The sequence below is a fragment of the Melanotaenia boesemani genome, chromosome 5 (assembly GCF_017639745.1).
Source record: "Melanotaenia boesemani isolate fMelBoe1 chromosome 5, fMelBoe1.pri, whole genome shotgun sequence".
In the NCBI taxonomy this organism is placed as follows: Eukaryota; Metazoa; Chordata; class Actinopteri; order Atheriniformes; family Melanotaeniidae; genus Melanotaenia; species Melanotaenia boesemani.
Window position 1 is genome coordinate 23,499,904 of NC_055686.1, and position 27,108 is coordinate 23,527,011.

At 36.3% G+C, this 27,108-nt stretch overlaps 2 protein-coding genes and 1 long non-coding RNA gene across 4 annotated transcripts; all 3 read left to right on the plus strand.

Moving 5' to 3' along the window:
• Nucleotides 1-1,777: 1,777 nt before the first annotated feature.
• LOC121639369 (probable E3 ubiquitin-protein ligase ARI5) lies at nt 1,778-4,496 on the plus strand. Of its 2 annotated transcripts, none has more exons than XM_041984552.1 (5): nt 1,778-1,861; nt 2,101-2,263; nt 2,551-2,651; nt 2,948-3,121; nt 3,670-4,494. In XM_041984552.1, the coding sequence occupies exons 2-5, from the start codon at nt 2,182-2,184 to the stop codon at nt 4,123-4,125; spliced, it is 813 nt and encodes a 270-aa protein (XP_041840486.1). In that variant the 5' UTR covers nt 1,778-1,861; nt 2,101-2,181; the 3' UTR covers nt 4,126-4,494. The 2 variants fall into 2 exon arrangements, with proteins under 2 accessions (XP_041840486.1, XP_041840485.1); XM_041984551.1 differs by lacking the exon at nt 1,778-1,861 and adding an exon at nt 1,920-1,937 and having other exon boundaries at nt 3,670-4,496.
• Nucleotides 4,497-20,850: 16,354 nt separating this feature from the next.
• On the plus strand, nt 20,851-24,500 carry LOC121639278. The gene is made up of 12 exons (XM_041984437.1): nt 20,851-21,369; nt 21,854-21,955; nt 22,045-22,277; nt 22,379-22,557; nt 22,675-22,768; nt 22,887-22,976; nt 23,196-23,254; nt 23,543-23,747; nt 23,868-23,985; nt 24,079-24,170; nt 24,254-24,371; nt 24,484-24,500. Exons 1-12 carry the CDS (start codon nt 20,946-20,948, stop codon nt 24,498-24,500), a joined length of 1,731 nt encoding a protein of 576 aa, XP_041840371.1. The 5' UTR covers nt 20,851-20,945.
• A 15-nt stretch (nt 24,501-24,515) lies between these two features.
• Nucleotides 24,516-25,099, plus strand: LOC121639946. The gene is made up of 3 exons (XR_006010287.1): nt 24,516-24,588; nt 24,688-24,858; nt 25,034-25,099. It is a non-coding gene; the product is annotated as an uncharacterized LOC121639946 (long non-coding RNA).
• Nucleotides 25,100-27,108: the final 2,009 nt, after the last annotated feature.

Below are 27,108 nucleotides of genomic sequence, written 5' to 3' on the forward strand. Positions count from 1 at the left end.
AAAAACATTGTCGTAATTTCATCTTCACTACATAAATGTTCTCACACTTTACTTTAATTTCAATTTTCAAAAATTGGTAGCCTCAGATTCATCTATTTTATTCTCTAATGGAAGCCTAGAGTGTCATGTCAAAATTAATGGACTTTTCACTCCTCATTATAAATCTGTTCCATAGATATGGACTGCCAAATACAACCTGTGCTTTTGTGACATCCATCCCCATTGTGGGGTTGGTTGTCAATGCTGTTTCAATTAGGAAATAAACTAAAAGAAGTCATCTGAAAAAAATATATATATATTGTTTAAATCTTTCTATTTAAAGCATTTAATTTAATATTTTAGTTGAGACAATCCTTTATTGAGGCTACAGCCACTCAACCCTCTCAAAAACGGACTCAATTACTTGAAAAGAAACAGTATAAAAATGTATATAATTACTGTACAACAGAAGAGACATAGGCATACTAAAATCTGGTATTTCTTTCACTTATACCATGAAATCAGTATCAAGAACAATATATCAGACAATAAAAATACAACAGAACAGATATAGGTCCATAACAACATGAGGGGGTGTTTGGCCAAAAGTAGTCTTCCAGACAAATTTTCTGCCCATCTTCTATCAACAAAAAAGAAGAAATTACTATACCATGTATCACACCATGCATGGTTGTGCCAAAACTGGGGTTTTGGCACAATCAACCCCAACAGGCATTTTTACCTAGGCGTTAAACTAGCAAACATAAACAATAGCAAAGACAAAAAAAAAAAAAAAAAAAAAAAAAAAAAACATTTTGAACTGTAGCTCTCCCTTTATATTATAAAATAGTAATAAGTGTTACATTTTAAACAAGTGCATAAAAGACTTAGAAGAATGCAGAAAAACTGAAAAGCTACACTTTAATGTCAAAAACAAAAAAAAAAAAAAAAAAAATGACTAAGTTAACCATGTAGTTAATATATGACAACTATTAAGGAAACTTCAGTACAACTGTCTTTCAACAGCTTCCTCTAGTGGTCGAGTTGTTGAGTTGTAGCCACTGTGACAACCAACCCCGTTCTCTCTTACTGAGTGCTTGATGTCCATGTTATTTACATGTCTACTGTATATACGAATATACTTTAAATGAAATCTATTTCAATTATACACGTTTAACTTAAAGGAAAAACATTGCCGGAGTTTCTTCTTCAGAAGTTCACCAACAACCTTTCTTCATATTAAAGCCAGAACGACTGACAGAGGAAAACAGTAAAGGATAAATCCGTTGCTTTCGCTTTTGAGTCTTAAATATGTTTAATTAAGATATACTCATAATAGACTTTTGTAGCTTTTACTTTAAAGTATTTCTATGAACGGGTTATTATTTTTCTCTGCGAAAGCAACTCCAACCTCTGGAAAGCCTGGTTTAAAATCGATTCTAGTTTCTCGGAAGAAGGAAACAGGGATATGGGTCTAGCACTGATGGAAGAAATTAAAACAAGCATATTGAAGCTGCTTAAAATTAATAGGAAAAACAAAGAGAAAGTTACTTATTGTTGAGCTTTTGCGTGTGAAACTGTTGCAAACCGTTTTACCTGCGCCCTCTGGAAGCCTCTGGGCAACTTTTTCTTTCAGCTGCACGACGGTCATTTGCTTCATCTGCTCCTCGGTGTTACACAGGTCAATCATCATCCTTTCTCCTCTCAGTCCATACACTTCTACCTGGTAGATTTTTCCCATTTTGTGCCGCTTGCTGCGCTCCTGTCTCTAGTGTTGTGATGTTAAAGCCCTGCTGGTTGTTGTTGCTGAGGTAGCGGACTGACGTCAGACACAGGACGCTGAATACTTTCACTTTCACCATTTATTTATTTATTTATTCGTGTAGGTATTTATTTTATACTTATTGAGGAATTCTTAGCATTTCGCCTAAAATTTAGCAAACTTCAACAATGAAATGGTAGGAGAAAAGATTGGCACATTTAGAGCTGCTTTCTGCAGCTAAAACTGTGCTGAAAACAAGGTCACGGAAATCATGGGGGAATATAACTGGCGTCTCGATTGTATGTTTTCTTGTAACTGGAAGAGAAAGTGAAAGTTTAAGACTGTGTCTGTGTTTTAAGGGTAACAGCAGCAACCAGACTATATTTCTCGGTAGAGGACAGAGGAGGTTTGTCGGTGGAGACAAGACGATCAGACCCAACATGAGCGACAACGACAAAAGATACGACCCCAGAGACACCACGTTGAAATTTGTCAACAGGCCTGATGACCTGGATCCACTGCGTGAGCACTAAAAATGGCAATATAATTTCTGTCGTAATGTTTAGTTCTGTTACTTTAGTTATAGTACTGTAATGATGAGTAGTAAAGCAATTGTCAAGCTGATGATTTGTGAAAAACAGGCTGTTCACGAATTTCTTTCTTTCTTTCTTTCTTTCTTTCTTTCTTTCTTTCTTTCTTTCTTTCTTTCTTCTTAAAAGAAAGCAAGCGCAGTATCTTTTGTTCCATGTTCGTGCGCTATTTGCAGCAGTGTTGAGTTCAGTGTCTGCTCTTGTTGCTGTGCTTTTCAGCCCCAGAGGAAGGAGACATGAATCTCCGAGCAGAGATGTCCTGCGGTCACGCTGTCACCCCGGAGTCTCTCACCGGGTGGTGTCGCAGCCTTCTGGATCAGGTGCTTTCCTCCAGTCTTATTAAAGTGTTGGATGGTTTGATCTATGACTTTAGAAACAAATCAGTCCTCTCATATAACAAGGAAGTTTAAAGGATTGTTTGACTGGTTCTTTAAACTTGTGCTCACAAAAAACATGTTATTTTCTAGCAAAAATGTATCAGTTCAGAAAATAAAAAGGCCTTTCAGCTTTACGACGACTTCCCTCTGTTCTCATCTGCTATCATTTTATCTTCCCCAATAATTTATAGAGCATATTTAAGCTGTAAAATAATGATAAAGTTCTTTTAAATTTTCAGGGCCAGTACAAATTTAAATGTCCCGCTTTAAAGGAAGGCACCCTGCAGCAGTGTGGTACTGTGTGGACTTATCAAGAAGTGCGCCGGCTTGCAGTGCTCACACCTAAAGAAATGCGTGACTTTGAACAGAAAATGGCCCGCCTGGCTGCTGCACAGTTCTGTGACTGTAAATCAGTAAGTTTTCCACTACTTTCAGTCTGGTTAAATCCCCAACAGAGGCTGCTAAACAAATCCTAACAACCATGCACAACACAGGTTAGTTTGGTTGTCACAACTTAAATTGCAATATTTATACCACTCTGGAAACTTGCCAGGTTCAACCCAAAGTATGCTTCATGAAATTTAATACAGTAACTACTACACAGTGTAGAGGACAAGCTAATTTACTTTGTAATTGTGTAACTGGAAAATAAAAAGCCTGACACTTAGTCTCAACAAAATGGTCAACTACACGTTTTACTTCTTCAGTTAGATAACTTGTATATTTGTGAGCTTTAGTAGTGTGAAACATACATTGAACATTGGTTTGATGGATCAGTCCTCTGCTTTTCCTCCACAAATATTGACACATTCTTTAGCAAGAAATCTCCAAATTCCTCCTGATGACTGGACTGCACTCTTTATATGACAACAACTTTATCAGTGTGAGACTAATTGTAAAATTGTCAGATTAAGTTACAATAAAAATCTTCCTTTTTTTTCTCACTTTTTCTCTGTGAAAGTGTCCTGGTTGCAAAACTTACATAGAGAGAGAGGACCCAGCTAACCTCAGCGTGCAGTGCACGGTGTGCACGGCTGACAAGAAGAAAGTGTACGAGTTCTGTTGGCAGTGTCTGAAGCTGTGGAAAGGTAAAGCTCCACGATCTGATCGCTGCGACAATGATGGCTGCATCAACCAAGACCTCGAACTCCTGAGGACCTGCAAGACCACTGCTCTCCCTCAAGTGGAGGGGGTCACCGACTGCCCCTCTATCCGGGCCTGTCCCACCTGCGGTCAAAAGGTGGAGCATGACAAGACGGGCTGCAAGAACATCATCTGCCCCCGCTGCCAGATAGAGTTCTGCTTTGTGTGCCTGAAGCTCACTCCTGAGTGCCTGAAGACCAGCTCCTACTTCATCCCCTGCAGCGATGGTGTGGCTCCCAGACAAACATCCATACCTGTGTGGCACAGAGACTAAATACATGCATGCTTCAGTTTTAGCATCTCGAGAAACTAAAACTGTTACAAACCAACTTGTTCATGTTCATTAAGAGAATAAAGCTTAACTGCTGTGTTCCTTCACTCTGCTATTATACTCCCGTTCAAATATACAAGATTGTTTACTCACACCTGATGTCTTCTCAGTTATGGTTAATAAAATTTTCTTTCAAACAGAATGTTTATTTGATGTCTAAACACAATGAATGCATATGTCTCATTAAGTAATTAACATATTGGACAGGATTAAAAACAGAGAGGTAAAATAGCATGAGACGTCATTATAGGACGTTTTCAAACCTGTAAAGCAAATCAAACCAAAATCGTTCAGTTTTATGTACATGAGCTTATCTAGTACACGAGAGCTTTTCAATTGTGTATTTGAAAGCATTTCCTTTGGATGCTTGTAAAACTTTCAGCAAAGATCACTTACTTGTTTGTGAAGCTGTGTACATGTTATGGTTTGTGTGTGTATGTTGCTTGCATGTCTGTCAGCTTTATAAATTTGCATGATTTATATTTTTCAGTACCATTTCAGTAGCATTTTGTGTTCATTCATCACTTGTTTAAGTAAAATAGTTTCAGTATGTAAATTAGTTTAGAGTGACCAACATTAATTTCCAAGTTAATTTCTAATTAAAAATGTAAAAAAAACTTACATGTATCCACCTAAGCCTATAGCATAATAGTAAAAACTAGAAGTATAGTTTGTTTGCATTGCACCCCTGAAAAAGGGTCAAATCTATCAGATGGGGACAACCTGTAAGACATGTGGAGCTGGAGCTCCCCCTTGAGGCCAATCCTAAAATAACACTGAACAATAATAAAACCTTTGGATATTGGAAAAATGATTTGCAGTGAACTAAAAACAGCTCAACTACGAAAACATTTATCCATTCTCCTGCATACAGACAAGCACATCACAGTTTCTTGACATTCAAAGAAATCATACTGCATTCTTAATGGTGACTGGTTGCTTTAAAAAGACAAATGGCTACCAATATGGGAGAGCGAATGCTTTCCTGCTGTTTAATTTTACTGGATCAGAAGATTAGAGCCCGCAGGAGGGGATCGATAAGAATCACACAGATGTTCTTGACCACTTCTTTATTCCACCACAAATCCAGTCTGGTATTACAGCCGTCTGGTGAATCAATGTGGTTTTGCACTAGACGCACTTCCACCAGATGACAGCTGTTATTACAAGAATGCGCTTGGATAAGTCGTGGTGTTTCAGCACCGAAGCAACTTGTTACAGTGCAGACTCCGGTCTAACTAACAGGCAAGAATGCGGCTGTGCTTTGATTGGTTGGCGGTTGAGTGAAGAGCAAGTGGGGAGAGAGAGCTTAGGCTGCCTTTCCTATGCAGTATGGCCGCTAGAGGGGGCCTTTTTCACAACCATGGATCTCCAACTTCTGTCCTCGTGAGCTACTGTCCTGCAGGTTTTAAGTTTTTCCCTGATGCAACACACCTGACTCAAATCACTGGGTGTGTTGTAGTAGGAGACATATAAAACCTGCAGGACAGTAGCTCATGAGGACTGGAGTTGGAGATCCTTAAGAAGACAAATCTAATGCAAGTCATAAAACTCAATAATAACTCAGACAGGATAGATTGAAAACAAATTTGAGAAAACCCTAGGAAACCTAATTCTGTAACTTCCCAAACTTCAGCCATTTTGGAATCCATTGCTGATCCTAACGATCATATAAGATGTTTAAAACTGACTGCTTTAAAGAGGAGATTAAAAACCTAACTTGGGGTGAAATTTTAAAAGAATGTAATCCAGTCATAGCTTTGAACAAATTTGAAGAAATTTTGTTGCCGGTAGTTGACAAACATGGCCCTCTCAGAAAATGTACACGTACACCCTGGTTAGATCAAGAAACCAAAGAGCACATGAAACAAAGAGATCAAGCAAAGAAAACTGCGATACTAACAGGATACGAGTCAGACTGGATTATTTATCGTAAATTTAGAAACCGTGTTACGAAATTAAACAGAATAAAAAAGAAAAAATGTTATGAAAATAGGATTAGTGACATTAAAAATGATAGCAAAAAAGTATAGAAAACATTAAATGAACTAATGGGCATCAAATCTTATCAAACACCATCATTTTTAAAAGTGGATGGTTGTTTCCTCACTCAACCATCTGACATTGCATGCCATCTAAATAAATATTTCATAAATAAAATTAACAAATTGAATGATAATATACCCCCTATCGATATTACTTACATATCTAACCTCCTAATAAAACATAAAATGGTGAAAGATAAACAATGTTCATTTCAATTTGATAAAGTGAGTATAAAGGCAGTAGAAAATTTATTTAAAACTTGTAAAAATAAACCTCCAGGCATTGATAATCTTGATGGTAAGCTACTAAAAATGGTCGTAGAGGAAATTGCACCACGAACCTGTCATATTATAAATATGTGTTTTTCCAGCTGTCTGTAAAAGCGGTCCAAGATAATTCCAATATAGAAAAACAAGAAATTGCCATTTTCAGGAGCAATCAGCCTCTTACCTGTAATAAGTAAAATTATGGAATGTGTCATATTTGAACAAATTACAAACTACTTTTCTGTGAATGATTAATAACAGATTTTCAACACGCATATCACAAGAGTCACTCCACAACATCAGCTCTGACTCAGATGACAGATAACTGGCTAAAGGAAATAGATAAAAAGAAAATAGTTGGTGCTGTTGAGGTATCTAAGCATAGCATTTGTATGGTACACACTCAAGTTTTTACCATATAAGGTTCTTTGTCCTACAGACTGGATTGACACACGAACATGCATTCTATGCAAATGAGCATCCTATAGGCAAACTCTATGATTGGAGGACACAGGACTGTGGAATTTTCTTTGTTTAAACTCTATATAAGACAGAACGACACACCAGGTCTTTGGGTCTTCGTTCTGGTTTTGGGACCTCCAGATTTTGCTGCAGAAATCTGTTTTGATGTCTGAAGTTTTGTAATAAACTTCTTTTTATTATTCAAGTCAGCGTCCAGAGACGTTTTTGCCTGAAAGCCAATTTTTCCACATCTCCTGATGAAGATTCACTGTTATGTTGGATTTTTCTGCAGCATTTGATTTAATTGACCATAACTTATTGTTGGAAAAACTTGAATGTTATGGATTTGAGGTGTCTGCAATGTCCTTTCTTAGGAACTATCTAACAGTTGTTTTTCTGATAAGAGTGCTGTGTCTTGTGGGGTACCACAGGGAAGTTGTTTGGGACCTTTATTGTTTACCATTTTTAATAATGACCTTCCACTTGTTCTGAGAAATACAAACATAGGAATGTATGCCGACTCAACCTTATATACAGCTGCACTGAATATTGATGAGCTGAATTCAGTTTTAAAAGAAGATTTAAAAGTAGTTGTAAACTGGGTAAAACACAACAAACTTGTTTTGAATGTTTCTAAAACCAACTGTATGGTAATTGGTTCCCATCACAACACGAGTAAAAACCCTCAGCTAAAGCTGAAAACCAAGAAGGTATTTATCAACCAAATGCAAGAGACCAAGCTGCTGTGAGTCGTCATAGATGACAAACTTTCATAGAAAACACATATATAAATAAAACTGTTAATAAAATGGGAAGTGGCATCTCTGTCATTAGAAGATGCAGGGCACATTTGTCACTAAAATCAGTAAAATTAATACTACAAGCTTTAATCTTGTCAAATCTTGACTACTGCCCAGTGGTCTGGTCGAAGACATGCTGTCAGAGGTCATTTTTCACTGCCAAATATAAATACAAACTATTGTAAAAAACGATGATCTACAGAGCTGTGTTGGCATGCAACTCACTTCCCAAACACTTTGAACAAAATACTAGCATTAAAGAATTTAAATTTTTAATAAATAAATATCTCTCAAATGGATATATATATATATATAACATTTAGGCAATCATTATTAAATAAATTATATAAATTATATAAATATTTTAGTTAAATGGGTCATTGGCTAGAGTTATAATTATACAATGACTTTATTGATGCTGTATGATAGAATGTGTGAATATGTATTGTTTTGATTTTCGTAGATTGTTTAAAAGGACTACCTTTTATTTTATTTTTTTTTATTTTATTTTTTTTTATTTTATTTTTTTCTTTTTCAATGCAACATTTGTATGCTTATAATTAAAATTGTTCTAAGTTTTATGGGTCGGACCCCAGGAAGAATAGCTGCAATTTTGCTGTAGCTAATGGGGATCCAATTTAAACAATAACGATGAGGTGTGCCATGTTCATGTCAATGAATGAGTGAGTCTCCTGATTCTCTGTTTTTTAACAGGTCACTACTCTTGCACCACATTTTCTTTTCTTCTTATTCCTTTATAATTGCTTTGCTGACATAATTAAAATCTGCTGAGATGTTTTGCAAACGTTACCCTGTGTTGTAACAAAGTACTTTCAGTAATTGCTATTCAGTCCTAAGACTCTGCTGTACATGAAATAAATGAATCCCATGTTGAAATTATAAGTGAGTGGCATTTCAGGATCAATGCCAAATCAGTCAAGAAAACTTTATTACTCTGATCTTATTTCTGCAATCGAAGTCTTAGCTAAATATTAAGATCTAGAGTATTTTCTGATCATGCTAACCAAACAAACTTAAATGAGCAGCCTCTTTACAGAGAAAACTACAAGTGGTGATGTATTCACAGGTGTTTAACCACATAAATACATAGGACCTGGGATTACAAATAATTGTTATAGATATAGTGTTTAAGACATCTTTATCATTTAGACAACTCTAGGCTAGTATAAAACATGTATTTGCAATGGAAAAAGTACTTTGGGAAGGCCTTGTAAATGCAGACATTTGGAACCTATTCTTCCTGCTAGTTTCCTGCCAGAGTTTCATAAAGCTGTAATGTTGGCAATGATATGGCTGCACATCACCCAAGGAAAAGCTGTCTCAGGCATTCTTAGGGCCTATACAGTATCTGTAACACTTTAATTAATTTCCACCAGGTTTTTGAGATGTCACTCTTTTGGCCCACAGAAATTTCACAGTTGACCTAAATTTGCTTGTGTTTTGAAAATTGTTTATGCATTTTTATTTCTCGTGTCTAGTTGTTTCTTTATTTATTTATTAAATCAGTGTGATTACTTACATTTCAGTTATGATTCTCCACTTGTATGTCCACCACATGTTTAAAGGACTTGTGTTTGTATTGTAAAATCAAGTGGTAGAAATTTTTTTTCTAAGTCATGATGTTGTGTTTACAGACACTTCTGTACCTGAGGAAAAACGCATCTGGGACTGTACAAGAAAGTTTCCTTTCACCAGCAGGGGACTCTGTGTTACTGACTGAACAAGTGAGGGTTGACAGTGAGAAGAGTGAAACCATAGTAAGTAAGTAAGTAAATGTTTATTTATATAGCACCTTTCAAGATAAAATCATAAAGTGCTTAACAATAAGATAAAACACTAAATAACAGTAATACAGAGAGAATAAAAACAAATAAAACTAAGTAAAAGCAAGTTTAAAAAGATGTGTTTTTAGCTGCTTTTTAAAAGAGATCATGGAGTCCACAGATCTCAGGCTTAGAGGAAGGGAGTTCCAGAGGACAGGGGCCACTGCTGCAAAGGCTCTGTCACCCTCAGTTCTCAGCCATGTTGGTTTAACAACCAGCAGATCTAGATGACTCGATCTCAGGGACCTGCTGGGCACGTAGAGCTGTAAGAGATCCCTGATGTATTCAGGTGTCTGGTCATGTAGGGCTTGATAGGTAAACACCAGAATTTTAAAATGCACCCTGTAATAAATGGGCAGCAGTGCAGCTGGATTAGTAGAGGAGTGACATGGGTGAATTTGGGGGATTTAGTTATCAGCCTTGCAGCAGCGTTCTGAACCAACTGGACACGGTCAAGCGATTTTTTGTTTAAACATGTGAAGAGGGAATTACAGTGATCCAGTCTGGATGAGATGAAGGCATGAACGATCATCTCCATCTCAGATGATGAAACAACTGGACTCAGCTTAGCAATGTTTTTGAGGTGATAACCATGTCAGTAATTCATGAACTGTGATGCTGAAATGTACATTTATTTCAGCCTTTTCCTGTCTCCCATGTTTCTACCACCAATGTAACACACATCTGACACAGAAAACAGACAAGAACAGCATTAAATGCCATGAAAGTAAAAATAAACTAATGAAAACATTTCACAGTGGGAAACAAGGGAACAAGTGGAGCAGCACATTGACCTCCTGTTTTGCAGCTGCTGTTTGCAATAACAACATGCCATGTTTGCTCCTCATTTTTCTCTAAGCTAATATTCTGGAGATGTGAGAAGAAGTTACATTATTTATTCTTTGTTGGCTGTAATTAACTTGCTTGGTATGCATGCATAAGTGGGTTTACACATTTGGGGGGGTGGGGCAAAGCCAGTCATGGGGTCCTGAACTTCCCTTATTTTAAATTTTTTAACCATTATTTTATCCACTGTTGCTTATTTTTCTCAGTGGTCTTTACTCAGACTCAAGAAACCTGTGTTTTGGTCATAAAATGCAAGAATAAGGGCTGCCAGATAGTTCACAGTTGCAATTAGCCTTCCTTAAGTTTTTGCCTAAAATGGGGTTTTATGGATTAAAGACTTTTTGTGAATCAATCTTTTTACTGGACTAATTTTACTGCATCCTTGCTGATGTAACCATCATTTTTGTTGCTGTATTTGCTGCTGGAGTAGAGTGTGGCTTCAAAGATAAACTGCAATTGTGACTGGTCTAAAAAAAAGTGTTTACTAAATCTATAGTTATGATTGTAGTTTGGAATGATACGCATCATTCAAATGTCAAGAATCTTAGCTTTCCAATGGCGTATAACATGTGAAGGTACTTGGAAGGGACACTAGGACTAGAGTAAAATACATATTTAATTGTTATGTCCCACCCACGGTGTGTCTGGTATACTGGTTAATATTTCCTTGCATTGATGATCATTCTATTTGATGTATAGCTGTAGTTTATTGTGCCAAGTAACCATATTAATGATGTCTTCTCTAAGAGAAAGTTACTGCAAAGTATGTTATGTACCCCTTAATACTGAGTATCTGTTTTTCATACAAAGCGGCTGGAAGATTACTGCACAGGTGAAGTTCTTATCTCACCCAGGTTGAATGTCAAGTTTTCTTGTTGTAAGTAACCACACCCACACTTTACCACACTCAGTTTTGTTATAATTCAAAACGCAGTAATTAAATCATTAAGTTTCTCTTTGCACTACTAAGCAACACTCTTCTAGTTATCATGGCGTGTCAGTGATTCGGTTTCAGTATCTTCTATTTACCATTAAAATATTGTTACACCCTTAAAGTTTAAAACCTTTTTAAACATAGTTATAAAGTAAAAAAAAAAAAAAAAAAAAGTCAAGACAAGAAAGAAAATACAATCCCTGCAGGAAGTGCAGTAAACATTTAATAGATGTCATGGTGCCATTTTAGGTCAGTAAAACCAACATGTGATTACATTGCAGTCACATGAATTTTTGTAAATGGGTAAGACTGAAAATGAAACTTTAATGTTTGTGCGCTTTGATAAAAAAAGACAAAAGTGTATTGGGTTTATATTCAAAGGGTCATGAGTCAGTGGTGTACACACCTTAAGCCAAAATATGTATTTTCTGAGACAGTGTGCTCAATGGTATCTTAGGTAGGAGGTTGGAAATGAAGATGGTTATTCGTCTCTCACAGTCTTAGGTGTTATATTTGGCCCCTTGTCCAAAATAAAATGTTTACTTTTGGCATAATCAAAACAACATATTGTCATCAAACCTTGTTGGATTTTCTTTGGTCAGTACAAATGAAACTGGTTTACAAAGTTTTAACCAAACACAGGAAAGAGGTACATGTGGCTTTCTTTCAAATTTTTGACTAATCTTTTTATATTTGATACATTTTAAATTACATTTTACAATAGGAAAAAATCAACACAATAAAACAATGTTTATATCACCTAAGTGTGTCATACATAATAAAACATCTCCCATGACATTTAAAGTTTTATTTTGTCTAATGTTGCATTAACTTTCTTTCACTAATGTCTACATAGAACACCAGAAAAACATAAAACTATATGTTAAACTGACTCAATCTAATTTTACAAAGTCAAGGTGATTGTGGATTAAACAAAGGATTTCAGTGGAAGGTTAATTACACAATCCAGTTAAACCCTGACAAGACTCAGGATTCAATAATAATAATAATATTAATTTCAATATGTCTCCAACTGAATGATTAATCCACATATTTGTTCTCACCAAAATGTAACTAGAAAGAAATAGACAATGTTCAATGATCAACATATCAATAATATATATTAATAACCATCAATTATAAATAATTTTGTGGTTCAGTAAGATAACACTCAGTCTTTGAAAACAGCTTTTTGTTTGAAAATCTCTTCTGTCATCTAAATCAGCTCATTCAATTTTTTAATGACAATAAAACCAGTGAACTTCCACAATTATTGCTATAAAATTCCCAATTTAGCTCTTTTCCTCACTCCCAGCTACGTGTTTTTGTATTCCTGACTTTCCTAATCCTGACTTTGTAGAAGGATACTTCTCTTTATCCTCATCCTCTTTATTTTTCGTTGACCTTTGGATGATTTGTGCACAGTGACATCTTTTTGCATTTTAAAGTAGCCCATTTTCTGCTTTGGCCAAACATCATCTGATGTTCTCTTATCCCGATCCTCCAAACAATCACATGGATGAGGTTGTGCCACAGATTTTGCTCTTTATTGATCCCTGTTATTTGTTTGTTGTCACCCTCAACATTAATCTTCCTGTTTCCTGTTGCTTATGCATTATGTCCATTTTGTAACTGATTTCCTGAGACTAATACCTAACACTTATCCACTTACCCTTTTCTTATACGTTGTATAGTTCTAAACATTGTATAATCAGATAATCCTGTTTTATACAGCTAATTATCATTTCTTGATGTCAGTCTATCAGTTCCAGTCTTTTCTTTATTTGCCTTAATCTTCTCTTCATGTCCATGTTCACTATGTCTGGTCTTTTTATCACTGTCTGTGTGTACCACAGTTTTCTCCTCATTGCAGCTATCACCTCATCTTTTGTCCTTTCTACCTGGTCATCACCTTCTGCATTTCCTCCAATACCCCCCTCGTCATCACCCCTCTTTCTCCCCTCCCCTCATCCTTATCTCTTTGTCTGACATGCCCATCATAGACTTCATCACATGAGCCTTGAGCATGAGCACATGATTTCTTTCTCCCTTGTCATCCTGGGTAATGTTTTACATGAGCTCCATGGCTGCAAATCTCACAGAGGGCAGATTCAGTTCTTGGCAAGGCGCTGGGTCTGTTAATAAAACTCATTTTCTCATTTCTTTCTACAGCATCTTCACTACCATCTCTCTTGTTAACATCTTGATGCTGCTCATAGTTCTCATTGGTGTCGAATGGGAGATTTTCATTGTTCTTATGTCTTGGATCCCAGTATCTGCAACATCATTAACAAAGCAGTTTCTTTTGTTTGTTTGTTTTATTGTGTGTGTGTGTTTTTTTTGTTGTTGTTGTTGTTGTTTTTTTTGTTTTTTTTTTAAGTTACTTGAAGCAAAATACCAAAAGTCAGATGCTGTTTAAAATCAATGAAAATGTTTGTTTCTTACTTTTCTATTTGTAAAACAGCAGATGTGCAGTCTTGGATCTAGTTGGAATAGAAAAAGTTGAGTCATTTTCAGTAAAATTAATCAGAGAATAGAAAAAGCGACAATAACTTACCTCTCATTTTTGTGTCTTTGGAAATGTCCACTTTTCAGATTGTAAAATGTTGAATCATCTGTTTCCATCTCATCACTGAAGGTGTGTCCAGAGGCATCAGCAGCACCCCAGTCGGATGGATCTAACAACAACAGACCTAGATAATGGACAAGCGACTATGAGCATACAGTGTACATGTGGTAAAGTCAGTAAGGATGTCCGGGGCTTGAAAATCCACAGAGCAAAGATGAGGTGTTTAGTGGCAGCAGAAGCAATACACCACACAGGAGTTCAACATGGTGAAACGCAGGCATGGCCCAGTCACCCCTCCAAGTGTTGTTGACTGATCCCCCAAACATTAAGTTGGACTGGAGGTTGATTAAATGGCCTGCAGACGTCACTGTGGAAGCAGCTTGATGATAATATCGACCAAAATGGAAGAAAACCTCTGTGACATCTTACTCAATGAACCAGAGAACTGTAAGACCAACAACATCAGGAAAGAGATAAAAAGCTTAAAGTCACAGTAACAGGTGGCAGCAGAAGAGGAACACATCAAGCCCGGCCCAGCTCATGTGCATCCTACAACATACGATCAGAGTTCTCCACTGAGCAGAGTGGAATTGGAAGCAGCAACGTGACAGGACAAATAAACGAACCATCTTCATCACCAGCCCATTCAAGTTCAATAAAGACTTGCTGGGGCAGAAGCACAGCAGGAAAGTTGTCTCCTTGCAGAAAGACATAGACCAACATCTTTCTGAGATGCACACACACACACACACACACATACACTACCGTTCAAAAGTTTGGGTCACTTCCCTATCAAATCCCATGGCAAAGTGATCCCAAACTTTTGAACGGTAGTATATATATATATATATATATATATATTTTTTTTTATTATTAACAACAGCCTTGTTAACAGGCTTTTCTTTCTTGACTTTCCTCCCCAGGTGGTTTTACAATGGTTGCTTATGAAATTACACCTTGGATCTTGTGATCAAAACATGATGGTCAGATAAGTCATCTAGTTGGCCCATAAAACAGGTGTGTTACTGACAACCCAAGCTACTTTCAAAGTGTACCAAAGTGTACATTTTCCAACAACATCTTTTAGGCTTTAAACTCCATCATAGTCAGTCAGAATGAAAGAAACCTTTTAGGTGAACGGTCAAACTTCTTCAAGAATTAAAAAACTAACAAACAAAAAAGAAGACCTATATGCTTCCCTTCTCTTTGAGCACTTTGGGTGCTTTCTGCTGTAAATAAAACTTAAACAAACATTATACAGAAGGTACACTAATATGTAAGATGATTAATATGGAAGATTAAGATGTGTTTTCTGGTCGTTTTTACAGTTTTTTTCAATCACTCACATCAGAATTAAAATTCTTATAATTACAGTTACACAACAATTAGTCATTTGTACACATCAGAGTAGCTTTTCTCATTGCATGGATCACGTTGCAAATGCTTTTGGACAGGTAACATTTGCTTTCATACAATTCTCTGCTATTGACATTATCATTTGCTTTGGTCATATCACTCACTATTAACTATTCTTACAACTGATGAATAGTCAGTCCCCATAAAACTTACGGTCATTGCATTAGTAATTATCCCGAAATATTTCCCTTACTACTCCCCATTCCTAAATCCAACAAAGGAGTTTTTCTCTGTCTGGAGATGGAAGGTGTACGATCAACGTCCACATACTCAGATGGCTTTGCTAGCAGCCACAGATAAAGAATGCAATGACATCACAGCAGAGTTCTGCAGAGGGTGGATTTGCCATTCGAAGAGATATTTTCCTTGTTGCATTCCAAGGGATGATAACCGATGTGATGTCAATGAAAGTATGTGGCCAGACAGACAGGAACATCTTGATGCACAGAAGTGATTTTGTATGTTCAGTTACATACAGTACAGTAATAAGTATGCACAGTTACAGTAGTATAAAGTTTACAGTTGTGCACAACTCTACCCAAGGGTTGATAGTTACTTAAAGTTTGTTGTATAAGTGACTGATTTGTGTGTTTTTTACACAGTGCTGTGAGCAAATTACTGTAAGATGGTAAAGAGTGTAAGAAGTAAAATGGTGAAACAAATGTATTCTGTGTCATGTATTCAGTTATCCTACTAACAACAGTAACGTATAACTTTACTGTAGTTTTAAAATGGCTGTACATTTACAATGCTCTTTTAAGCATTGTCAGGACTTTTTTGTATTTAAAAACACTTAGTGCTTAGATTGTCGTAATGAACACATGACTAAACTGTTTTAGTACCTTGGTTGTACTTTATGGTGACAGGACTTTCAATTTTGATGGCTCTGACAGTTTAATTGACATAAATACTTGCTCTTGAAGAATGAACTATATTTTTAGCAAGAGACATGCTTTTGCAGGTTTTCCGCAAGGATCTGCAGTTTGTACTTATTGATTTGAGAAATGCACCAACTACTGCATAAACATTATTTCTGATATGAGAAATGCAACAAAGTGACTTTATTTGTAGCTTCAGTGGATGCCGTTATTGTTAAATTACAATAATATAAATAAATGATTTGTGTGTTTATTTTTAGCTGGTCTTAGATCAGAACAACAGCAAGACTGACATAGCTTACAATGTGTCTGAACTATACTAAATATGATAGATAGATAGATAGATAGATAGATAGATAGATAGATAGATAGATAGATAGATAGATAGATAGATAGATAGATAGATAGATAGATAGATAGATAGATAGATAGATAGATAGATAGATAGATAGATAGATAATAACTTCATGTATTGGTGGATAATATGGATACACAAATATGTTTTACAGATTATGCATCAGAATTATTGTCATGCTTGTACTTAATGTAAATGTCAGCTATAAGGATTTATTTGGAAGAAACATTTTTACAAACAAAACACAGAGATAGATGTTTAAGCCAGATAGATGTTTCTAAAACAAAATTTTGTATTAGATCATCATTCAGGAAATTATAAAAATTACCGCAAGGTACATTTGAGTAACTTGACTGCAGACGTTCTCATTTCAAAGAAAGTGAAGCACACAGGTTAGTGTTAACATCATTTTTTCTGCCACACAGGTATAGAGGTCTGTCTGGGGACAACACTACCGGAGCATGCATTGAATTTTTCTTTAACATTTTTCCAACATTGAGTAGCAAGCCTCAGGCAAACAAAACAAAACTCCACCTTACATCGAGGGCAGCGAATGGTTTTACATTTTTTTGAGCTATGTTGCAACATACAGCCACAGGTGGGACAGGCCCGGATGGAGGGACATCCTGTGACTCCCTTCACAGACTCAAAAGTGATAACTGGACAGCTTCTCAGTGTTTTTAGGGCCTCGTTGTAGCAGTCTTCATTTTCACAGCGGTCTGTTCGGGAGTGATCACCTTTCCATTCCTTCAGACACTGCCAGCAGAATTTATAAAGCCGTCCGTTTCTTGCTGTGCAAATATTGCAGCAGACACATAGTTTGGATTCATCCTTCCTCAACACATTTTGCTTGCATTCAGGACACTGTGAGGTGGCAGATGGTGAGTAAAGAGAGGGATCTGTTATCACCATTTCATTTTACTACAAAGCAAAATTTCAAGTAATAGATTTTAAAGTACTGCAGATATATGTTAAATGAGATACTCACTACTTTGTAGTCAAAGTAAATCTTGATAGCATTTAGGCCCACGTTCCTTTCAAAATATTCCCTTTCTTCAGGGGTCAGGAAAGCCATTTTCCGAACCTCCACATAAGGCCACTCTGCATTACAACCATACAGGCCACATACAAACCTGCTTTCACCCTAAAATGACATAATGACAAATAAAAATTAATCTGAATCGCACAAGTCATGTAACACCACAAAATACTTCAGACTGTCCAATCTATAACCTTTATCTAGAAATGTTATTAACTAACAATGTCAATATCTAGATCTGCATTAAAAGTAATAATAAAAAATCTTTAATTAATTAGGAATATTTGTTTTGAGTGGAAGTTGACAATTTGAAAAGACCAAGTTGTGTGTCTGGCATACAAACATTTGTTAACTTGGACAACGAAACATTCACTTATCAGGCAACAAGAAAATATTATCACCTGAACTAGAATAACGTATGTAAGTTGGTTTATTGTATTTACAGTGTTTTGAATTAGCGGCAATAAAAGTAAAAATGTTCCTCATGACAAAGACTTTGTGCTGATCAGTTATCTGACAGGATCGACGTAAGTCACGATGCACAGTTCTGATCTTTCTGGAAAACTTTAGGTATGTGGAGATTTAAACACAAGCTTCAACTTTAAAGACAACTTTTAAAGATTCACATATTATTATTTGACATACTATAACTGTGATTAAGAGTGGTATAATTAAATATTTTAGAACTACAATGTCAAAATCCATGTGGTATAGCCTCTGTATATTTGTTGAAGAACACTGGAATCTGATAAACTTGATCTGATGCAAAGTTTATGAAAAGATATCATATTCTGGACATCTTTGAGTTTGTTTCATTATTGCATATGAACTATATGAACTGTGTCATCTTACCTTTACTTGTTCATCATTTACTAAGTAATAAGTCATTACTTAATCATTGACTGGTCATTATCTATTATACTGTTTACCTTCATAAAAAAGTCAAACATAATACCAAGTACTTACTGAGGAACGAAGCATTAACTACTCAGTACCTGATCAGTACCTACTACTTTTGTGTACATTATTGTAAAGTCAAACATCATACCAAGTATTTACTGAGGAACGAAGCATTAACTAATCATTACCTGACCAGTACCTACTACTTTTGTGTACATTATTGTAAAGTCAAACATCATACCAAATACTTACTGAGGAACGAAGCATTAACTAATCATTACCTGAACAGTACCTACTAGTTTTGTGGCATTTTTTCTATATTGAAAATAACATTTTGATCTCTTTCTAACCAAAGGTATTATACCTATGTTAGATACCATTTTTATCATAAGGCTTTATGCATATATAGCTATCTAACATGTGCAAACCATTCAAAATTGATAACAACTGCAGAAGAGACAGTATTTATTACACAAAATGTACCTTAAAGTTAGACACACACACACATGCAAGCATTTCCCCCAATAAATGGAAACCATCGTTTCCATATATTTTAAATTTTGTACTGTTTGCATATCTTGTGAAGCATATGTCCAAGTGCACCATTCTTGTGAGATTTGGCCACCCAATGTGTCCACTCTATTGAGGCAAGCTGTTTCTTCAAGGTGTTCTCTGTTCGATTGCCAGGCAGTCTCCAGACCTGGGATTTGTAGGTAGACCACTCACAGTCAATGTTCTTTGTATGGGCACCTGTTTCTGCATTTACAAATGACCGGCTGTGGTTTACTGAATAGTGAACATATCCGCTATTAGCCAGTGCCGTCATATAAACCCTCCATTAATCTGAGATGATAGTGGTCCCTTGGCAATCATAACACCTTATGACTGGGATCAAGTGCCACCAGGACTGTTTTCTGACTAGCCTCAGAATGGGCCGCCTTCTCATGCCTGTTATGCCTAGCATTCCAAAGACCCATGTTCGCCTCCTCCAGATTCGTCCAAATCTTCCCCGACCATACTGTTCAAAATAAGAAAACATGGTAGTAAAAGAAAGTTTAATATTGTCCACAAATTCACAAAGTTCTTTGTATTTACTTGTAAAAACACACAGAAATATCACATAATTGGATATACTATTAGATCATTTAATTGGCTGTGTAAATATCAAGTTAAAAAGTACAAAAACAATGTATAAAAAAATCACTTATAAACATCTTTACAAGATATTATCATTCCACTTTTAGATCACAAAACCAAAGTGTGGTCACATTTTTTCTTTTAAATGAAGAAAAAGTTGTCAAATTACACTGATTTGCAACGACATTAAAACATGACATCCGAAATAACATTATCTGGTTACAATAGTGTTGAGGAATCTGACCTCTGATGCTGATTTTTTTGCCTAATTGACCACTGCGGGGGAAGCCATTCTTTTGTCTGTCAATAAAAAAAAACAAACAAAAAAAAAACTGGATGGTAGAATAATGTTAATAGATATAGAGAAAAGAAATGGTTTTCCACTCAGAATTATCAACATGTATTGCGTTACTGATATGCAAGAACGGATTGTATTATTGCAAATGCTTCAGCCCTATGTGTGTTGTGGAACAGAGGTTAGCAGGTGATTTCAACTGTATAGTGGAGAAAGCGGACAGAATATCACGTACATCCACCACAACACGCTTGGATGAAAGTTCTTATGGCTTAAAAAGCTAAATATCAGTTACAGCAAGGGCTATCTTTACAATTTCTCTAGCTCCTGTAGCCAACCTCACGTTGTTGCCACAAGCGCCTGCAAAATATGAGACACACACGCGCAGCCCTTTGATAACATGGACACATGTTTCTGCTTGTGCGCATGTCCATTCAGCAGACCCTGTCAGCTGCTGCAATTTGGTTCTATTTTTCTTTGACAGAGATAAAAGATTTGTCCCTCCTGGGGATCAGGCCCGGTGGCAATGGACGAGTGCCTCAATTGCCTATGGCTATTGAGTTACTTGTTAGCATAGATTATTAAATGCTTTCTGATAGAATGACTGTTATAGTGTGTGCATTAGGGATCCAATGTGTGTATGTGTAGGAAACACACTTTTCTTCTCTCTTCACTAGTTTTAATCCAAACACATTAGTGCATATCTAGCTTTAGTAGTCAGAATTATCATTTTTGAATTATTGCCATTTTTATTGAAAAACATTTTTGCCACAATCTACTAATCCATGATATTTCTCCTTAGAATCTGATATATAAATTGAAATTTCTTAGTGGCGCTACAGTAGCTAAATTGGAAGCATTGCACATATTTTGACTTAAGAGAATACTGTCACCTGTCATTTTAATATTTCATTGGCCTAGATCGTGATTTTGATATAGTTTTGGATGATAACTCAGGCCTGATTTTGCTTAATCAATGCATTTTATTCTTTCTGAGACAGACTCTGTCCTTAAAGAGCTGGAGGGCCTGCTCAGTGACGCAAGTGTTGCTGATTCCACCCCTGAGATAAGCTCTCAAACAGCCGCCAGTGACTGGAAACTGAGGAACACTGCCTCATCTGAGAGGTGGAAGGAAGCCAGACCTCAGCTTTTAGACAATATGCTGAGACAAAACTGCATAAAACCACGGCTCTGTCAAAGATGCCAGAAGACAGAATCCATAATTAGATGTGCTGAATGTATGCCTATGCAATACTACTGTAGTGATTGTGATGTAATTTACCACGAGTCCAAAGCACTACACAATCGGACATCTAGGATCAATGGCTTCCACATGCCTCTTCCCCCAACAGTTGTGGTGATGAGCGATGCAGAGGGCAATTATTCACATCAAACATGCGGTAGTACATATATACTTTGTGTCTTTCTGTGCCAGGCAAACTTTTGTATACACTTCCAAATGTTATGGTTTTCTTTTATCATTTTCTCTTTTGTAGAATAACATACAAATAGAATCATGTAAGTGGGGAAAAATGTGATAGAGTAAAAATTCTTCATTTCTTCAACATAAACACCTTTGCCTGAAATGCCAGTTTGTAGCAGTTACCGTCCTTCAGGACTGTTGGAAAACCAACTTTGTGACAACTTCAGGAAACTGGTGTAGATTATTATAGGTAACAAAAATGTTCACAAAGAAAACTGGTTGACAGTCAAAAATATATTTTTCTATCTAGAATTTCTATATGGGTTATTCAGTAACTGTAGTATGTAAAGTTGAGTAGTACACAATGTTGAAAATATGAAATTGTGTGCCTGCATATGTGTGTTCTTTCTTGTTAAAGAGAAAAATGTTTTGGTATTCAATGAATCCCTTTTCTTTTGCAGTTAGAATATTACCAATGGAATTACCACAGCAAATCTGTAGTTGTCCTGCAGAGAGGACGACTGTAATCCCTGGTCGGTCTGTGGTGTTTGTCAACATGAAAGGTAACTGCATGCATGCACCTTATACCTCACTGTCTTGACAACTTTTGTTTGTGGATTTTGTCATCCATAACAAATTATGTTTTCATCAGGGCGGTATGATCTGTCCCTTCCAGAGCTGCACTGTGGAGGCTGCTCTGCAAGCTGGACACCAGCATTACATGATGTTCAGATAAGTGGCTACTGGCCTGCTTCTATTCATTTCTGCACACTATTTGATGTGGCAGTTTTTCGTGGCTTCAAGGAAATGAAGTTGGCAGCACCAAGTAATTCTCGCCTGACTTATATAAGAATGCTAGAAGCTCAAACAAGAGAAAGTGGCAGGGTGTGTTGCCCTAAATATAGACATGTTTAATCACTTTCAACTCTGCATTTAAGTATTACTGTCTTGAAATATAAGTAATGGCTTAACAAATCTTTCAACAGACTGGTAAAGTGTGCTCTGACACTTTCTACAAGAGCTTCATGGAGTGGGTGATTGTCTCTGACATGGTGGACAGGTTGTGTTTGGAGGAGCCATTTACCTGTCCAGCCTGTACTCCACAAATGTTAGCTGTGTCTGTGGATGGAAACCGGAAGCCTTACCGCTTCAGAAAGGATGCACAGTAAGTTTATATTTGTGTTTCTGTTGTTTGTTTATGTCAGTTTGCATTCTCACGAAAAATTCTATTTCAAATGTTAATGGTTGTCCAGCCAACAATTTGGGCATTCATGTTCTCTAGCTCTGATGGAAAGGGTTACTTTGATGGTGTGCTTCTCTGTCGAGATGATGAGGTAGCAGCGTTTGTGGAAGACATACAAAAGAGGGCAAAGCATGTAAGGGTTTTAATTGTTTGCTTGCATACTAACGCATAATTGTGAATTAAATCTAAAAAATGATCACTGGTGAATCCAGCATTTGTAATTTCGATGTGTTCACTTTACTCTGTTGTAGGTACCAGGAAAAGGGGTCTGTGGCAAATCTCTACTGAAAGCAGCCAAAGAGACCTCAAACAAGAGAAATAGCTCCAACCTTGATGAGCAGGTAAATGTTTAAAAGTTTCTGTTATTGTCACATTATGTGTCTGTTCATCTCATCAGAAGTATTTGATATGAAAATTATCCATTTTAATCTGTATTATACTGAGAGATATAGTTTTAGTAGTTTCTATATGATTGTGTTGTCAAACTTAAGGTGTTCAGTAATATTTTTTTATTAAGACATGCTGAATTGTGTTAAATTAAGGATTCCATTTTTCCTTAGGGTCTAGAAGTAGCTGTTTGCCGTCATGGCATTATTCTCCGTGCCTTGAATATGTACAGGTAAGCTCCGAGTATTTCCACCACAGATCCATGTATTTCAAGTTATCTCAATGCGTTATAGTTACCTGCACATCAGTCAGCTGTACTCTGTTAAATATACATTTTCCTAATACTTTCTTACAATCATGGAACTAAAAAGTGTCACTGTTACTATACATAACCTCACTGATACAGTGCCATTATTCCATTTCAAGGACTTGCAGGCTTACAAAGTCACCAATTAAATGACAGTTGACCACTTACTGTTGTGTTGTTGGTATACTCTAATGTTGTAATGCAACCCTACAGGGGTGAAATCTTCGCCTACCCAATGTTTCTTCAAAAGGAGGTGGCAGCCATGAATTCGCCAGTCTTCTTTTGTATGGATGTTGTCTGTAAATACTGGCCATATATCACAAGAATATCTGAAATCTGCCCAGAGTACAATCAACTCACCACAATGAAGCCCTTGCTGTCTGTGCTCCATGCCAAAGCGCATGGAATAAAGTGTGAGGTAATTTCTCTAAAGGTTCCATTGTTCCATTTCAAATCCACTATACTGGATTATAGAACCACAACAGTATTGGAAGCTTCAGTAAACTAAGGCACCACACTATTTATTCCTAAATGACAGATAAAGTGGGGAGGAAGCAGTCAAGATGGAGCTGGTTCCACCTTAGGAGAAGAAGTGGAAATGGTCAACTCCTTCCTCTCCCGGACTGCCATAAATACCAAGTTCATGAGTAAAGGAGGTCAGTTTTCGGCTTCTAAGTTTTATGTTCAGAATATTCAAATAGAGTTGCTGAGTGTAAACAGTTACAAACAGTAGTGCTTTTCTTTTCCAGCCCGCACAGACATGCTTACTGTCCAGGTCATGGCCTGGAATAGAAGAAAGGTGGAGAATATGTGTGACACCTTATGCAAACGACTTCTTAAGGTAACTGTCATCTTAATTGTCTTTTTGTTAAAGGTGCCACACAGTAATGTGAATGAGATCTGAACATATTTTAAATCCAACAGACACAGCAGAATCTTCAGAGGGAGAGGCAAAGCCTTGAGACCCTCAAGAGTGAGATGTCTCCCAATGAAGGGACCGTACATCAGTGGGTCAGAGATGTCCAGGAGTGGGCTGAACACGGTGAGTGTTTTGAATGGTACATGTTTTTACTTTGAATCATCAGTGGCTGGCTTGAAACTTATATTTCTATATAAAATGTTTAAAAATTTTAAAAGTGCTTTGTGTTGTACAGAACTCCCTGTGGACTGAGATGATTCTTTGATTGCACTGAGAAGAAGAATCGAGGAGACTTCTCTAGGCTACAGACAGCGCAGAGCACGTCTCTATAGCCAAACAGGTACAACATTCGGCATTTGAATTTTTGTTTGTTTGCTTTTTTACCATTTATTTCATGTGATTATGTGTGTTCACTCACTTTATTTGCGATGTGTCCCAGACAGCAACACTGGACGTTCTGTAATCTGCAGCCGAATGTGGCGGGAAAAGCAGCAATTAGAGAACTACATAGCTCAGCATGATGACATGGTCCAACCTAAAGATCAAATCGGACCATTTAATAATTCTTTACAAGCTGGCTATATATTTCCTTGGCAGTTACCACCCTCTGGTATGTTACATGATTTTTAACATTTGACACTGAACATTTCTAATATTGAGCACAGTACTCCAACAAAGCATTTCAAACTGCCTGCCTACTGTTCACAACTTTATTTATAATTTAGCAAATTATCTTTATTTATTTATTTTTTTTTTACCAATAATCAATGTGCATCTATTTCCAGATGGAGTGGATTTCCTGTCCAAAAAGAAGGTTTTCGACAAATTCATGCATATACGTAGACTAGAGGGAGGAGGTGATGATCCTTGCTACAGAAGTAAAGCAGCACTGGGAGTTCATCAAGAAAAGGGAGCAGACCTTGGGTGCTTTATCCATCTGTGCTAAAGGTAAGTATTAGCTGTACGTATTTTGGCCAAAGATTTAAGATGTTTTTTTTGTTCTGTTTATATAATATGATTTATGATAGATCATAGAGCAAGTTTTTTTTTTTTTCTCACCAAGTCTTTATATTCACCACTATCCAGATAGACACACCAGCCTCTCTGAAGAAGGCCTTGAAGGTCTTCAAGGAGAGCTTAAACGAAGAAGGTTCCAGCACCAGTCTCTCCTTGTCACAGTCCAGACAAAATATTTGCAAGTGATACAGGCTGGACTTGACGGATCTGTGCAAGATGCTGATGAGGGGGATGACTTGTTTGATAAAGAAGGGACAGAAAGTGACTTTGACTGCAGCTCAGATGAAGATGATGCTAATATGAATTTGAAAGCAATTTAAGTAAATGAACAAACTGTTCCATGAATAATGTTGTGGGGTTATTCTTCTATATGTATGCATTCCAGACATTAAACAGATGTATGCTGTTCTCTCCAACCTCCTCCACTTTTACCAAAAAGTGACTGGACAATTGAGTTTAACAGCAGACTGCAAAAGAACACGGTCAACAAGATAACATAGTTTTTTTTATTTTTAGTTTGTATTTTGTATTTTTTAGTTATTATTGCCAACTTTAATTAACCAACTTTTGTGAATTATATTTTATTGTGTTTATAGATTTACTGCTGTCTATAAACGTGACATGCTTTTTTGACTGTATAATATAATGTTGCCATAAAGGACATCTGCCTTTATTCTTTGTTATATGTGCATACAGGTTCCTTATGTAATATAGAAAACATTTATAACATTTCTGTCTGCTGATAGTTACATTGTCAAAAACATGTTAATGAAAAAGGGCCATGCCACAACGATGTAAGCTCTAAGTGATTTGTTGAATGTTAATGAAGGAAGATGTGAAGTACGCAGTAGGAAAGGGAGAATGAAAAATGTCAAAAGAATGAGCCAAAAGGGAGATGATGATGTAAACTGATTATAAGAAGGCGCGTGGCCCTGCTCCTGAACCTCAGTAAGTTTGTTAACCTTAGTATAAACTGTCCATAGTGCATTGCATTAAATTAAATTTTTTAAAATAAATTTAAAATGAAATTAATAGAATTATTTAATATTTGAATGTTTTTGTTGTATTTTATTGTCATTGTTCAATTACAATAAATTAGTTTAATTTGTCCCCAGAAGGTGATCGAAACACTTACACACACACATACGTGTACAACCCACAGGCGGGGACTTTGATGACTTCAGTTTGGAAACTTTTTAGAGGAAATGTCTTAAAGAAACTAATAATATAACCTTTTCTAGCCTGCTATCGATGAGGCTGTATTATATATTTCATATATCCTAAGTAAAGCTGTTTTTAGAACACTAATTTAATCACCAGTCGGCACAGCCACAAGCTGGTAGTTGTTAGCAGAAATCCCTCTGTTGACTCGGTGCAACTACGTTTTTAGTTAAAATATGTTAAATTACCAATCATTGTCACTGTTTTCTTTAAATGCTGCACTACAGTCGGTATGTTTGGTAGTTCAGCCATATTATAAGTTTGATATACTGGGTGGATATGTATTTTTAAAACCCTAATTTTCAACCCTAGTTTGTATACTAAAAGAACTGCATCTATGGTGGTAACGTACACGATGCAGCTTTGCATAGTTGTTGGGAATTGTAGTTTCATTTTAATAGTTTTGGCTCATAAATAAAGGTAACATGTAAATGTTTATTTTAAAGTTAAGTGAATAATTTCAGGAAATTGTGAATACATTATAATAACCATACTATATAGACTTAGATTTTATGTAAATTACTAAGTGGTGAAACTTATTTCACGTTGCTCTATGCTGTTGACCATGCTTATATGGGAGATAAGGTCTGTAATATTCTATATCATATTGGCCATCAGTTGC